At 43.5% G+C, this 15832-nt stretch overlaps 2 protein-coding genes across 2 annotated transcripts; both read left to right on the top strand.

Annotated features, from left to right (window-relative positions):
• Positions 1 to 151: 151 nt before the first annotated feature.
• Positions 152 to 6146, top strand: LOC136420697 (signal recognition particle subunit SRP68-like). The gene is made up of 8 exons (XM_066407776.1): positions 152 to 361; positions 1023 to 1191; positions 2153 to 2263; positions 2693 to 2971; positions 3420 to 3533; positions 4159 to 4278; positions 4746 to 4914; positions 5530 to 6146. Exons 1-8 carry the CDS (start codon positions 213 to 215, stop codon positions 6129 to 6131), a joined length of 1713 nt encoding a protein of 570 aa, XP_066263873.1. The 5' UTR covers positions 152 to 212; the 3' UTR covers positions 6132 to 6146.
• Positions 6147 to 11362: 5216 nt separating this feature from the next.
• LOC136421041 (uncharacterized) lies at positions 11363 to 13740 on the top strand. Its single transcript, XM_066408186.1, has 5 exons — positions 11363 to 11381; positions 11780 to 12916; positions 13126 to 13212; positions 13398 to 13424; positions 13583 to 13740. Exons 1-5 carry the CDS (start codon positions 11363 to 11365, stop codon positions 13738 to 13740), a joined length of 1428 nt encoding a protein of 475 aa, XP_066264283.1.
• Positions 13741 to 15832: the final 2092 nt, after the last annotated feature.

The raw sequence follows: 15832 nt of genomic DNA, 5'->3' as shown, positions 1-15832 counted from the left end.
TTTTTTGAAGTGTTTCTAAAGACGTTTAAGTCTTCGACTCTGTAATGATTTCGTCAAGTGTAAAACACCCCATATGACTTGGGAAGTACCAGTACATTGTTACATGTTACATCTATAAATTCCGCTAAACGTCGCTGCTGCGCGGTCATCTCCGCGGAGCTTGCGGTTAGCCTCTGTCGTCAGCAGCTTCGTCTGCACACCACTGTGTCAGCATGGCGGCGGAGAGAAACCAAACTTCGGGGGACCAAAATTCGGACGTTTCGCCCCAGGACAAGTTAGTTCTGACCCTGGAGATCCTGCAGACGATAAAGGATGCTCAGCAGACCCACGGACTGAGGCATGGCGACTACCAACGATACAGGTAAGAATCTGCGGGGTGGGGAGGGGGGCGTCTTCCATATGGTCCCAATGGAACTGGAATTTTACTTTTCCAGCGTCTACAGAGACTTCACTTCAAAGATCTAATTCCTTTATATAGTATTTGTAGCATAGACACTGTAAGGAATGCTATTGTAAACCAAGAAGGCTGCCTTAGACTTGTTTCAGCATGTGCAAATAATCGTTTCAATGGTGCAAGTTGTCTACGTGGTCATCATATTGGTAAAATGTTTAACCTGAAGACGAAAAATGGACAGTGGACAACCACAGGCGAGATTTTATCAATCAACTTATCATGGGTTATTTTATGCCATCATCCTTCTAGTTTTTTTTATTAAACACAAGGGATCCTCAAGGTATCCTCAAGGTAATATTAACGAAGACAGCTGTTTGTTAAAAAATAAAAGTCATGTGTGGATTTGATTAAGACCTCTTTGAGCCAAGGTTTCATTTGGGTCACAGTTGAATTCTAGTGATGATTAAGTCATTAAAGAAGAGTGATGGATGTCACTTGTACTGTCTGGAAGTATCAAGGTATCAAGTTGATATCCAGTTCAAAGATTGAATTGTCTTTAAATAATTGTACACTGATTCCTTCCAGTCTGTTCACTCAGTAGCAATATAATTTTTCTATCCAACTCCAGGGGATACTGCGCCCGGCGTCTGCGGAGGCTGAGAAAGGGGCTCCACTTCACGTGCGGAAATCGGCACAAGTTCCAGAGGAAGCCGATCACGGAGGAGCTCCTGTCGGAGCAGCGGTTCCTGCTCATGCCGCTCATGGAGGCTGAGAGGGCCTGGAGCTATGCTATGCAGGTCAGTATTTATTTATTTCATCTCAAGGCTGCTGGGTCGCCCCTTCAACTTATAAAAGTTGATTTCAATAAAATCTAAGAGGGCCCAGTAAATGACTTTATCTCTGTCATATTGTATCTGACCCTTACCTCTTCCCTCATGACCTCAATGAAAGGCAGCCTGCATGCCGATTTGGGCTTCTCATGAATAAACAAAGGTTCAAACAATATGCATATACAGGACAAGACATGTTACATTCAGTCAGGTGGAGACAAAAATGGACGACATTCAGTGCTAGTGGAACAAATAAAATCTGATGTGTCAAAAAATCGTTGTCTGCAACTCTTAGCTGGTTAAAGGCGAAAATCAATAAAGGTAAGACATTGAGTAAAGCCATTGTTACACATTCAGAACCTTCCCACGACTTAGCTCCGACCACTCCCCGACCAAGGTTGGCGCTGGGTTGGGAGTAGCCTGGAATCTATCCTATTCTAGCTCCTCTGTTTGCATCCAAGCAGAATGGAACTTTGACTTGTCAAAATTCATAGTCGACTGGCACAGATGATTTATTCAATTATTGACTGGATAAGTATGAAGAAATAGAGTTATGTGGTGCATCTGTGTGATAGAGATAGACTACTTAGGGAGGAATGAATAAATAATTTCTGTTGAGTCAGCAAATTAATGAATACCCAGAGGTTATGCTATATACATGTGAAAAATTGAAGGCAGCAGTTACACATTGCAGTTGTGGGCGTGAATGAATAGCAAATGTATAAGTGATCATGAACAAATAAAGGAAGTTCCTGCTAAATTCTAGGTATATCTATATTACTGTCAGAAAGTGCATCCTACAGACAGAGTCTTTAATCATAACCTTTGTTCTCCAAACAACCGTCCTTTTATTATATAAGCTTTATCTACAGTAACACTTTGTCTTACAGTACATTTAAACCAATCTTTCTTTGTGCTATTTTCCCAGCTGAAGCAAGAAGCCAACACAGAACACAGGAAGCAGTTCCACATGGTCAGTCGTATGAAGAAAGCTGCTGGACACGCCGCAACTCTGGCCAAGCTGTGTGACTCAGACAAGGTGGGGAAATAGTCACATTGTTTCTTCAGGAATTTAGAGTAGCTGTTCAGAAGGAAAATCTTTCAATTGCCTATGTCACATTTCTTTGTTAAGAAGGTAAAGAAGACTACTGTACGCGCAGTTCACTGTAGCTGTATTTGATAGGTGATACTGAGGCATTTATGTATCTATGCCACACAGATTTTCGACAACAGTTCAATACGTCTAATGATACTAGTTAATGATTTTGGTTAAAGATGCTAGTTTTTAACACTGTTCGCTGATACTACCGGTAGTTAATACATGATGATGTAGCACTATTCCTGAAGTCTATTACTTGAAGTCAAGGACTGTATTTAACTTACTGATGCCAGTTAATAACACTACTTTATGACAGAAGTTAATGGCAGTAGTTCATGACTTTCTTTCCATTAACTTCTATTTATCCAGGTTGATGCGAGAACCAAGCTGGAGGCCCAGGCCTACAGCGCGTGGATGCAGGGGTCACTCGAGTTCGAGGTCCAGCTCTGGGAAGCGGCGCTCAACCACTTCAACGAGGCCAAGACGATCTACGAGAAGTTGAGCAGCGCCCTGCCGGAAGACGCTCGGATGGTGTACGACCTGAGGGTGGAGGACATCAAGCCGAGTATACGATACTGCGCGTACAATATCGGCGACCAGTCCGCCATGGAGGATCTGCTACAGATGAGGGTGAAGTCTGGAGCACAGGTGGGTGATGTTCTACATCTACAGAGGGTTGTTGGGGATGTTTGTTATAATGTCTGGTGGTAACAGCCTTGCTTGTCTTGCAGTTTTTCTCTAACTTCAGTCTAATTTCCTTGGAGACACACTCATGATAAAGGGTACAAAATCTACATCCTACAATGTATGTTTGCCAGTCTAAGCCCAGCTCCTTGCTTTGGCTGTATGTCAGCACATGTAAGCTAAGCCTTGCCTGTTTGATTACTACTAGTAGTATCATGCTTCGAATTCAGTTTCCTGTCACACTTTTTTTCATTGATCTATTGTTATTTTACCCCAAAATGTGACATATCTCACTTTCTGTTGTAAACTTTACTTCCTACACTATAACTGTTTTCTCTACTTTCATTTCCAATTGAGATACCTTTTTCCACTTTCACACAACCTATCCCATGATCCTGTGTTCTTACTGCAGGGCATGCTGGGAGATAAGCTTGACGAGCTGGTTGCCCAGACGAGGGAGAAGCAGGCGGCGACGATCAGCGAGGTCAGCTGGCAGGGAAGGACCGTCTCCGTCAAACAGGAACAGGTAAAACATATACAACATTAATGTTAATGCCTTACCTTATGGGTCACATTTCCACCGGGGCCCAGGCTTCGGGAACGAAAAGCATGATATGAAAGACAACAAAAACACAAAACAAACCCAAAATTATTTAAGAGCATAGCTTGTGCAAATTTATTGACATACACTTAGGTTTTTCATTTCCACAAACAGCCCGGCCAGCCCCCGGTTAGGAAATGTGACCTATCTATTTTTCTGGTTCCAAGACAACTTATAGCCCCATTCCACTAGGGTGGGGACCTCACGACTGTATGCGACCATGCAATTTGACAGTGAGCTCAACTAATTTCATAGATAAAAGACAAATCTTTGTACACTTTGTGTGTCTGGTCTCTGATAGGGTTTTTGTGTGTCTGAACCAGAAAGTTCCACAGACATGCACCTGCCAACAGTCTGGTCTCTCACAGGTGTTTATGTGTGGTCTCACCCAGGTGTTTATGTATGGCCTCACACCAGTGTTTCTGTCTGTAGCTGCACCTGTTGAGTTACCAGGAGAGTTCCACCGACCTCCAGGCATCTCCCGACACCAACAGTCTGGTCTCTCACAGGTGTTTATGTATGGTCTCTAACAGGTGTTTGCATGTTACAGGTGCGCCTGTTCCTGCTGAGCTACCAGGAGAGTTCCACTGACCTCCAGGCGGCGCCCGACACCAACAGTAAACTAGAGGTGTACGAGAAGCTGCTGATGGACTGCAAGGATGCCATGCAGGTGGGCAGGAGTTAATTTCATTCATAGATAACCATGACCTTGTAATGTACTTTTAGAAAATGACAAAGAATTTATATTATAACATGTCTAAGAATTGATACCATCAATGTCTGTTCAAACATGTATCTTTAACAATGTTTCCTCATATGCAGTGAAATACAGCGTACAATTGGAGTAAGATAGAGACTATGTGATTTGTAAAATATGACAGACCTTTATGTCACAACTTCAGTGAATGTGTCATCGAATGGCCAAAATGTGTTGTGTGATGGCCAACTGGCTAGGCTAGCAGACATGAGATGGAAAGTTCACTGGTTGGACGTTGTGTCCTTGGCAAAGGCACTTAACAGGACATTCCTCATTCCTCCCAGGTGTAAAAATAGCATGCTCTAGACACAGTCAATAACAAGTCACTGTGCCTACAGCTTCAAAAGGCTATTGGACTTACCTACCTACCTTTCCCACAGGTTCTGCGTGCAGAGATTCGTGAGGACCCGTCAGCCCGCGCTGCGCAGGCCGAGGGGAAGACGTCTCAGCTCGGTTACCTGCTGACTTACCTGACGTACATCCGTAACACGATCACGATCGAACGCAACCTGCTCATGGCAGAAACGGTCAAGGCTTCTCTAAGTCCGGGTAAGCTTCAGGTTAATGGGTTGATAAGTTGGTACGTTGGTAAGTTAGTAACATGATCACGATCCAGTGAACTTGCTGATGACAGAAACAGTCAAGGCTTCTCTAAGTCAGGGTAAGTTAGTAACACCATCCAATATGTTAGTAGCACTATCCAATATAACCTCCACTTGGCAAGCACATAAGCTTTGTGGTCAATGAGTTTGGTAATGACTTGTTTTTTTAACAAAAGTAGTGAGTATAACTTCACATGCTAGACACCTTGTGTTGCTCTTAACCCAGAAATATTTGATAATTGATGATATAGATACTGAAAAAAAACATTATATCAAGTTGAAAGTCAGAAATTATAAGTGGAGTGGACCACCTGAACTGGTAGGCTAGATCTAAGCAGTCCATATTTATTTATTCATTGGACACAGCCAGGACTGCCCAACTAACCTGTTGCTATTGCAAGGAGCTAGCCCTGCTGACAAAGACAAGACATTACAAAGGAATTAGACATGGACAGAATAACAGTCAATAACAATATACTATTAAGTTGATAAAAACTTTTGTATATAAATGGTCTGAAACAGTGTCTACAGTGTCTAAACCGTCTATATATTGTTATTCCAGGTGCGGCCATTGATGGGCGGCGGGCGGCGAAACCTCAGGACCTGGTCCGTCTCTACGACATCATCCTGCAGAACGTGGAGGAGCTCCGACAGCTCCCCGGTATCCACGACGACGCCACCATGGCGCAGAACCTCGAGGCGCAGAGCGACGCCTGCAAGGCCTGCCGCAGTTTCTACATCGCCAAGTCGTACGCTGTTGGGCAGAAGTGGAAGGAAGCCGTAGCGCTGTACGATCAAGCGTTGGTCCAGGGGAAGACTGCGCTCGGTTTGTACGCGAGTCTGCCGGATTCTGCGGAGAGAATAGCCGAGTTGGACGGAATGGTCGCGGAAGTGCACGCCAACAAGTCGTCTGCTCACGCCTCGTGTATCTTAGATTCGCCGACTTCGCCCGACGAACAGGACTTAGTGCTGAACGATACCGGAGCCAACATGGTCACCTTCCCGCCAAACTTCCAACCAATCCCGTGCAAGCCGCTCTTCTTCGACCTGGCGCTGAATCACGTCGAGTTCCCGTCGTTACAAGACCGCCTGGCCGAGCAGAAAAAGGGCGGGGGGATAGCAAATATGGTCAAGGGATGGTTCTGGGGAGGGGGGAATAAATAGAGGGGGTTTAGAATTAACGGGGGGTCTAGAAATACTACTGGGGGAGTACTAATTGGAGTGTCCAATGTTATAATCTACATAAAATGATTTTGGAGAAAGAAATTCAGGGGGTCAATTTTGGAGAATCGTAAAATAAAGACAGTAAATGATTTAAATCTTGACAAGAAGAAGAATAGAACACAACTATGAAGGAAATTCAAGGGGTTTTGCCAGTGAAGAAAGAAAAGTAAGACATAAACCAGGTCATTTCTCAAACAGGCTAGAATCTTTTATGTCATCCTGAAACGGATATGTTTTTCTTCGCCCACAGCATTTACAGACATTGTTGTATTGCTACAGAAGCAGCCTTAGTGCCCAATTCTCAGGGACCAGTATGGCCCAACAGACTGATGCAGGGGATGGAAGTACATAGTCTGGGTGCCATCCGGTTACTACTGAGGCTCCTACACTCGCCACCCAGATTTTTTCAGGATAGTGACTGTAGAAGCCCAGGTAGTAATCGGATGGCACCCAGACTAAGAAGTACAGAAAGTACATGCACAAAGTCTGGTATAATAGTTTAGAGGATTGTAAAGTAACAAATGTGTATCAAAAACATGAACTGTTATTCTGAAACTCTTGATCAAAATTTCCAAGCCCTATTCAAATAATCTTCTTTATTTAACATGAGTTGGGTTTCAAATATAATTTAATGATTATGTAATTGCCCTTCACAACACTTGGAAGAAGGGGATGAGTATGGTACTGGGCCAAGTGAAGCCCATATATAGTGAATTAAAGTCCAGGGGCAAAAGATGTCTGTAAGTTATAATTCATTCCCTGCCTTTCCCCTCAAAAAGACAGATTCTTGCCTCTCGATATGCAAAGGTACTCAGTTGTTAGCAAATCGGGTTCAATCACTTTTGTTTTTATTATGTTGTTAGAGATATTAAGTAATGACAGCAGAAAGTAAGGAATGAAAAATGTTTAGTCTCATATATGCCCATGTAGAGTTATGAATTCATCATTTTCAAATGTTATCCAAACATTTTCCATGCCAATAAAAGATGTATAATTGGCGCTGGTGGTGGTATTGTGATATTTTCTTGTATGTATGTATGTATGTATGTATGTATGTATGTATGTATGTATGTATGTATGTATGTATGCAATATAATCAGTCTATTTCTGTTTTCTATCACCATTTTTAATGTCTTTTAGTATCATTTTTGAATAATGAACGTTGCATTTTTATAGGCTTAACCTGCACCAAAGTTTGCTAATCTATGGAAAGGGAATGAGAGAAAAATTCACCTTGTCGATGGTACCCTGTTTCAGAGAAGTAATTTTGGAGTCGAGAGAAATTAAAGTCCTTTAAAGCAATAGCCTGTTGAGCAGTCAGAATCCCCAGAGTGAAATGTCAACTCAACCAGTATCAAAGAACGGGGGTGTCTCGCCTGGACTCTGTCCTGTTCTAGCTCTGTTTCACGCCTGTGGTCGCTGCCCTGCTGAGTAGTTTGATGTAAGAGCCAAACATTTAAAAGTCAAGGAGCAAAGAGCCAGAATAGGCCAGACACCCCCTTCTTTGATACTGGGTGGGGAAAAGTTGTACATAAACATCTTTACATCTGGGGTGTGTAACTGCTCAATAGTAGTCTCTACCAGACTACCTATACTGGCTATAGGGAGAAAATTTGCGGTGAAAGTTTGACTACAATAGGGTCATCTGAAGGAGAAAAGACTCTATTGGTCAATTATATTCCCCCTTTTGCTAAATTCTGCGATCTGTACCCACATAGCAAAGCCTTGTGGAGGCTAGCTCAATAGGCTGTTTTCTGTTTAAGTCAAGATTGTTGTAACAAACTGCCTTGACATGGCAGATAAGTACGTTGGTGTGACATCCAATAAAAACAATCACAGTAGCTGCACTGCAGTAACCCCTGTATGTAGGTCAAATGTCACCCCTGCCTCTGAAACTGACTTGAAGTGGGACAAACAGTAGAATAGTCTGGTAGTCGTCAGAGGCACCTGAATATAAGTGGCAAGGTTGTCTTGTTATTAGGGGTGTTGACTAAGGAGTTCTGGGTTCAATGTCTTGGCAGATCCCAGTGTTGTGCCATTGGGAAAGGCACTCAAAATCTGTCTCCTCACTGGACACTGATGAAAATGAGTACACATGTACCTGGCTTCTGCTGGGGACGTCCTCTTGGATGGGACATAAAGCAGGAGGTCCTGTATTTGAGGAGAGCCAGACCTCAAAACCTGTTAAACTGAAACAACCCACCACACTTATCGAAAAGAGTCCTTACAATTTTGTCTCAGGATGGGCATAGAGATGGTCACCTTTTGTCAATCCTCCCACAAATTTGGTAAATCTCAATAGATGAATATCTATCAACAGCCTTCCCCTTAGGTATGTACACACTAAGCTGATGTTGGGGGAGGGGGGGGGGGGGTCGTAACATTTTCTGGCGTCTAGGGTCTGTCAGAGAAGCCAGGCAGTCAGAAATTCAGTCCATTTTAACATCTTTCACCCTAACATCTTTCATCCTAGCATCTGCTTGATGGATTATGTATACAACTTGACAGTTAAAAGAAAACAACAGTTCTGGTTTCTGTAGGTCAAGGTTGTAAATGTAAAGATTGCATTTGACGTGTTGAGTGAATCTTACATCCAGAGTGAAAAAGGGCAAGCTGTTAAGTAAGTTTACACACATTGTCTCTTGGCACTATTCTTAACCAGTAGCATCTGGCAACGCTATAAATCTGCTAAATAAAGGTTAGACGGCAGCTCTCATCATGAACAACAGATCTTTGACTTCCTTGTTTCTGATACATGTTCCTCTGTCAAGGAGGCTAGATGAATTTGAGGTGATACCTTAACCTATTTAAACCAGAACTGTTGTTGTCTTTTCGTGGTCATGTTGTATACATGTCCGCCAAACAGATGTTAGGGTGATAGAGAAATTTTATGCCGTGGAAGAAGTGTATCTACTATGAGTTTGTAGGTACAAGGTAGAGTTTTGCTAGGGGTAGACACTCTGCATCCTGTACGTCACCGAGTCAAACGTGTTTATTTGAACCTCTCATATTAGTAGGTAACGATACAACAACTGCAATTGCAGAGTGGCTTAGTAGAACGCTGTCTGTTTTATCTTCTATATGTGAACACTATATTCACAAAATGACAAAGTTTTTGATATTCATGCATCAACTGTTTGGAGCTGGCAGAATTTGTGGCAAGAGGTCATGCATGTAACAACTAAATCACAAGACTTCAATACTTATTCCTATTGTTTGTATTTGTTTATTTATGCTTGCTTAATAATAAAAAATAAAAATTTCAGTATGTACCTTATTGGCTATAGACCGTGGTAGGTTGCAAAATCTTGTTCACTAGAATTTATAAGAACCTTATAAAATCGACAACTGACATGCAAGATTCTAATAAAAAAACAGGAGACCTTTATTCCTCATAATTTCCCTTATGCTATAGACCGTGGTAGGTTGCAAAAACGTTCACTGTAATTTATTGTAATAACCTCATACATTCGACAACTAATATGCAATATTCTAATACGGGAAATACTTCCTCACAATTTTCCTTATGCGTGGTAGGTTGCAAAAACGTGTTCACTAGGTCACATGCGCTAAAGACATCCTTACAGTCAGACCGTCCCTTCAATGAGAGCAGGGTGTGGTGTGGCGTTAAAAGCCGCGTCAGCAGTCTGCGGCGCAGTGTGGTGTCCATCTGTACCGTACAGCAGTCTGGTCTACCGCTCTCTCACAGTCTCAGGTAAGGAAACTTTCCTTGTATCTGAACACATGTTTTAGACCTGTCTACGGTGATTGCTAAAGGGATTTGAAGAATATGGTCAGAATAGATGGACAGGTTTCTATGATCAATGGCGGAAATTATATAAGGGACGGCAAAAAGTGGTCAGTTGGTCCCGATATAGAGGCCAGGAGGTCCCACTAATATAGGGTTAACTGTACATTTCATTATCATTAAACTGTTGATATGATATGATACATGGGGTTACAATGAATATCCAACTTCTTGTCTTGTATATGTAGAGAAACCTTTCTGCCTTCTGCATATTCGTTGACATTTCCATTGAACAGTAGACTATCCCGAGACATAAGTTATATGTTGAAATGAACAGCTATAGAAGCTTGACAACGTCGTGCTGATTACCAAAATGGTAGAATCAGACCAAATAGAAATCAAATTGATGATTTGTTGGAGGAGTACGCCAGCTATAGTGTTGCACAGCTTAGGATACAGCAATATGTTTCGACGCCCCCCACGACGCCAGTGTCCTACGACGTCCGCGTACGGTGTAGGCGTAGTGTTGGAACGTAGCAGACTGTCACACTTATCCGGACTTGGCGTATACCAAGTTCTAATGAGTTCCGTGTTGACGTTTTTGGCTTTAAGGTAAAGTTTGCGGACGAAGAAGAGGTTCTTCGGTTAGATAACCAGGCTGCACGGTGGTGGGTCATAGTAAAAACTTAAGGACTTCTTTGGCCGCAAACTTTACCTAAGCCAAAAATGTCAATATGGAACTAATACGGACTTGATACGCGCACAAGCCTGACAAGGGTGTCTCAGCCCTCACGGGTTTGTTACCGGTATACCCATCGTTAGGCCGGCTAGCTCTTCTGGTAAATTATTTAACCTACTTGGCAGAATTCTACTATTTTCATAAGCAATCAAAGGCGTCCGGTAGAGCCCAGTAACATGGCCTGGTTCCTTTGAACAGTGGTGACCTTGAAGGGACGTGACGTTTTTCGCACGTTCTTCTGTTTGTGAGAAATATAAACACATTTGAGAATTGACCTAAATAGTGACAGGATTTACCAACAAGTGACGACGCACCAGCCTCATTCTGTCAGCTTATTTTGCCTAAGGCAGAATCTGGCAGAAAAAAACAGAAGTATCGTATGTGTCACGAAAATACAGAACACAGCCACACATGTTTGTCTCCCAAAATTGAACGTTGAAATATCGCTTTTTTTCCTCAGGTCGAAGAGTTTCCCGTTGCCATGGCGACCTACATGCTAGTGTTGGCTCTGTGTCTGTTTGGAGTGGCGTTTGCCGGTAAGGAACCCCCTTCTTCTCTTACTTGTAACTCCTTTCTTCTTCCTTAACATATCAGGTCGTGATCATGATCTTCTGTCTCTTGACATCCTAAGATGTGACGTCATATAATGTGTTAACCAGCGATTCACACTGTGTGTGCGTGTCGATGAAGGTTAGACATCAAGGTGATAAGATACATAAGATAACAGTTACTCGAGCAACTGGATAAGATTTTGGAGACGGTCAGATGTTTTAGATAGAACTTGATCCACTACCTTTCATCAGTGACAGTCACTAACGAAAGGTAGTGGATGCTACTGGAAACGTCTGACCGTTTCCAATACTATGATATAAGATTATTCTGTTGCCTGTCAGTGAGTAAATGTTTTCTTGCGTAAACGGTGTGTGTTTCTAAAATTCCCAAATCTACACAATACTGGCGTTTCCACATCTTCAGTTATATTCTGTCTGTGTGGGTCGCAAATAAGTATGGGTGTGTGTGTGGGGGGGGGGGGGGGGTGAGGTCTGCCATCTCTGGTTGCCCTGTCACAACTGTAGTCTCTTCCAATATGTTCCCCTCCAGGCCCGATCCGTAAGAGGCAGGGTGAGTCCGTGGACGTGGACGCGATGTTCGTCCCGCGCGAGTCGGCCGACGTGGACACCGCCAGTTTCTGGATCAAAGACGGGGAGGGGAAGTACGTCCAGAACCCGTTCTACATCGAGTCCCCGCCTCTGCACATCTCGCGCGGGGAGGAACTGCCGCTGATCGCGGGACGAGACGAGAAGCTCCCGGGGTTAGTGGATCCCTATCCGTACGATCCGTATGTGGGGTTAGACCCTGCAGCCGGTCTGCTTGAACCCGGACCATTTGTGTTTGACGCACCGGTTGCTCCGGAGAAGCCTGCAAAGGATGTGCGGGTACAGTATTCACCGGCAAACACTCCGAGACCGACTCTGGAGAGACCCGCGCCGTCTATAGTGCAACTACCTGCTCCTGGAGTACCAGCACCGTCCGTATTGGAACAGATTGCTCCGGAGGAATCGGAACTACCTGTTCCGGAGGCACCAGAACCACCCGCAGCGGAACTACCTGCTCCGGAGGAATCGGAAGCAATAGTTCTGAAGGAACCAGAACCACCAGCACTGGAACTGCCTGCTCCGGAGGAACCGGAAGAGCCCGAACCAGAAGTGACTGCTCCGGAGAAGCCAGAGGCAGCCGCACCGGAACTGCCCGATCCGGAAGAACCGGAAGAGACCAAACCGGAATTAGCTGCTCCGGAGGAGCCTGAAGCCCCAGCACCAGATGAGCCTTCGGAGGAACCGAAAGCGCCTGCTCCGGAAGAACCGGAAGCGCCTGCTCTGGAGGAACCGGAACGGGCTGCTCCTGAGGAACCGGAAGTGGCTGCTCCGGAGGAACCGGAAGTGACTGTTCCGGAGGAACCGGAAGTGGCTGCTCCGGAGGAATCAGAAGCGCCTGCTCCGGAGGAACCGGAAGATCCTTCTCCGGAGGAACCGGAAGCGCCTGCTCCGGAAAATCCTTCTCCAGAGGAATCGGAAGCCCTTGCTCCGGAGGAACCAGAAGCGCCTGCAGAGGAAGATCCTGCTCCGGAGGAATCAGAAGTGCCTGCTCCGGAGGAACCGGAAGCGCCTGCAGAGGAAGATCCTGCTACGGAAGAATCCGTGGCCTCTGCAGAGGAGGTAGAACCAGAAGAGTCTCCAGGTATACTTACTCCTTAAGGAATGAGCCAAACCATTATTATCGAGTTATGTACTTTTTCAAACTATTTTTCTTTGAAAATGATTTTTGTGATGGTACTTTTGAAGTAGATACAAGTATCAAATTGCTCGTCTACCTGTATGTATACCGCCTACAAGATTTCAATCTCTTTATGTATACTCATAACAACTACATAACTTTCCTCACTCCAGAAAAGAAAGAAGAAACGAAAGAAGAAAAGAAAGAAGAAAAGAAAGAAGAAAAGAAAGAAGAAACTGCCAATGAAACGCTTGAGAAAGGTGGGTGCATTCTCTTCCTTGATTACCTTCATTGAAACGTTATTATCGTATACATAAAAATATATTTTGGATGGAGCAAGAGGTTGCTATTTTAAAGACTTCAAAACAATGTCAGATTCTGTACTTGTATATGCTAATACTAGTATGTAGCTCAATATATTAATTTCATATTTGTCCCCTTCCAGAAACAGTCGAGAAGGAAGATCCTAAAGGTGTGTAGTAGCCATTTTTTCTTTTGTATTGTGCAAATATTGCTTTGTGCACAAATTTTACTTGAGCCAAAAATGTCAATACAGAGACCCATTCGGACTTGATATACACACAAGTGTGACATCCCCCTAAAGCACGAGTCGTGTCTCTCTTCCAACAGTTGTGACGGCTGCGCCTCCTAGCGGCAACAACAACGCAGTGCAGATCATCCCTTTCGTGTGGAACAACGCGCCCTACTACAACCCCTGGCACCCGGACAACTACTGGATCTTCACCAAGGACGGCTCATGGGCCAGAAACCCCTTCTACCGGCAGTAAACCGTACTGCAGCACGGGGCAGTGCCAGCTAATTGTAATGCAGTCAAACCTGGCTATAGCGACCTCGCAATGGACTTGGAGGAATATGGCCACTGTAGACAGGTTGCTACTACAGACAGGGTTATTAACGCTGGGGAAATGGTCTAAGGGGCCAGCAAAAAGTGGTCACAATGGCCATATGGGCTTATGCAGAACTTGAACACGTTTGATTGTACGTCAGTGCAAATTCAGCATCATATTCTGGACCTTGTGACATTTGGCATCTATAGTCCTTTTATGACCTGTTTTATGCACATAACATGGGAATTGGGCACGATGGATCGGTTCTGTCCTTCATATAATTCTTAGAATCCAGTATTTTGCAGTAAAATGTTACAGGCAGTCTTTTTAACCGTAGGATTTTGCATACCGTCAAGTCAAGTCAAGTCAAAGTTTATTGCACAGCGATTGTAACAGGTACAATGTAAGGCAAACAATAAAATACTACTGGCTACTTATATCAAACTACTAAAAGCTACAGGGAGGTTCTATGCTATACAATGGCTAAGTTCTACAATGCTCCATTTCAAACTACATGAAGGCACTATCTATATGATATAATACTATCTATATAATACCGTGTTCTACATTTTGTACCTTCACTCTGAATTCTACAATACAATATGATAGCGTAATATATGATATGATAATACGCAATATCATAATGATACGGGGAGGGGGTAGCTATCCTCCAGTTAAGTGATATTGCATAAGTCTTACTTCTGTGGACCGGTGTCTTTAATTCTTTGATAGGATCAAACATAATTTTGTACTGTTATAGTCTTTTTTTAATCGTATGATTTTGCATGCCGTGTTTTACTTTCACTCTAAATTCCACAATATAACAGTGTATAATACAGGAGTTGTAGTGTCCTTCAAGGATGCCATAAGTCTTCGTTTTGTTCATCCTTTGAACCGTTGTCTGTAGAAATGTCAATAGATCGAGTATTTCACGAATTACAGTCGCCACACCACACTTGTTTGCTGATCCGGCTCTGCTTCTTTTTTTCACCCAAGTGTAAAGGCTGAAGCGACTACAGACGGTCCAAGAATGGTTTACTGTTGGGCGTGAAATTCGATAGAAGTCTTCAGGAATCCCCGGGTTGTTTTGAAAAGTAGGAATGAGTAAAATGATTTGGAGGAAAAGTCACATATCAAAAGCCCAAATCATACAACACACCTCTACAACCGCCCTACTTTATAGACTAGTACATAATATTTGTCCTTGATTACAACGTACTCATTTGACCTCTACCCTACACAAGACCGTGACACAGTCGCTCGGCAAGTCTTAGACTTTACAAGGAGCTTGGAGAATGTAAAGTTTGTCTTAGCCTTAGCTCTAGTAACTGTACACAGCACAAGCCTTGCTTATTCAGTCCGCGACCCTCATAACCTTAAGATCGACTCCAGAACCAGTTTGGGCCGGTCCAATCTACATCAGCTTCTGTATGTTATAAACTGTGCTTATTCGTTCCGTGGCCCTCACAAGTTGAAGGTCAACTGCAGTGATGTAGGGTAGGGTTGAAACGTGACTACAAAAGCTCTATCAGCCTATGTACGCAAGATCCGATTCAATCCCAATGTTGATCTCCAAAACCTGCGCTTGTTTATCATAGTCCGTGTTCCCGGCATATGTTTAAGGTCGACACCAGGCTGACCACTTTGCACCAGTTCTTTAGTAAGATTAAAGAAGTGACTGTAAAAAATCTGTATCATCTTATGTACCGCTCAGTCTCGATTCTGATCTCCCAAATTCAGTGCTTGTTTATTCTGTGTCTCTCATGAGTGGAAGAAGTTCAACCCCATTTTAGTGTAGGATGAACTGTGACTGTAAAATATCTGTATCAGCTTGAGTACTTAAGGTCTAGGCTCAATAGCAATATTGATCTCCCAAAACCTGTGTCTGTTAATTCCGGCCCTCGTAAGTTTTAGATGGTAGACTCCGCGATCACTTTGCGTCAGTTCTTAAGTGTAGGATTAACCGTGACTGCAAAAATCTGTATCAGCTTATATACTTAAGGTTTAGCTCTCAATAGCAGTGCTGATTTCC

Source organism: Branchiostoma lanceolatum, chromosome 15, assembly GCF_035083965.1.
Source record: "Branchiostoma lanceolatum isolate klBraLanc5 chromosome 15, klBraLanc5.hap2, whole genome shotgun sequence".
Lineage (NCBI taxonomy): Eukaryota > Metazoa > Chordata > Leptocardii > Amphioxiformes > Branchiostomatidae > Branchiostoma > Branchiostoma lanceolatum.
This window is presented reverse-complemented; position numbering and strand designations above follow the sequence as displayed.

Bases quoted from the DNA above. Each gene is read 5' to 3' on its own strand.
- LOC136420697 (XM_066407776.1), top strand. From the start codon at position 213: ATGGCGGCGGAGAGAAACCAAACTTCGGGGGACCAAAATTCGGACGTT. The intron at 2,972-3,419 runs GTGGGTGATGTT...TTCTTACTGCAG, and splicing joins GGGTGAAGTCTGGAGCACAG to GGCATGCTGGGAGATAAGCT. The intron at 4,915-5,529 runs GTAAGCTTCAGG...TTGTTATTCCAG, and splicing joins CAAGGCTTCTCTAAGTCCGG to GTGCGGCCATTGATGGGCGG.
- LOC136421041 (XM_066408186.1), top strand. The intron at 13,213-13,397 runs GTGGGTGCATTC...GTCCCCTTCCAG, and splicing joins CAATGAAACGCTTGAGAAAG to AAACAGTCGAGAAGGAAGAT. The intron at 13,425-13,582 runs GTGTGTAGTAGC...CTCTTCCAACAG, and splicing joins CGAGAAGGAAGATCCTAAAG to TTGTGACGGCTGCGCCTCCT.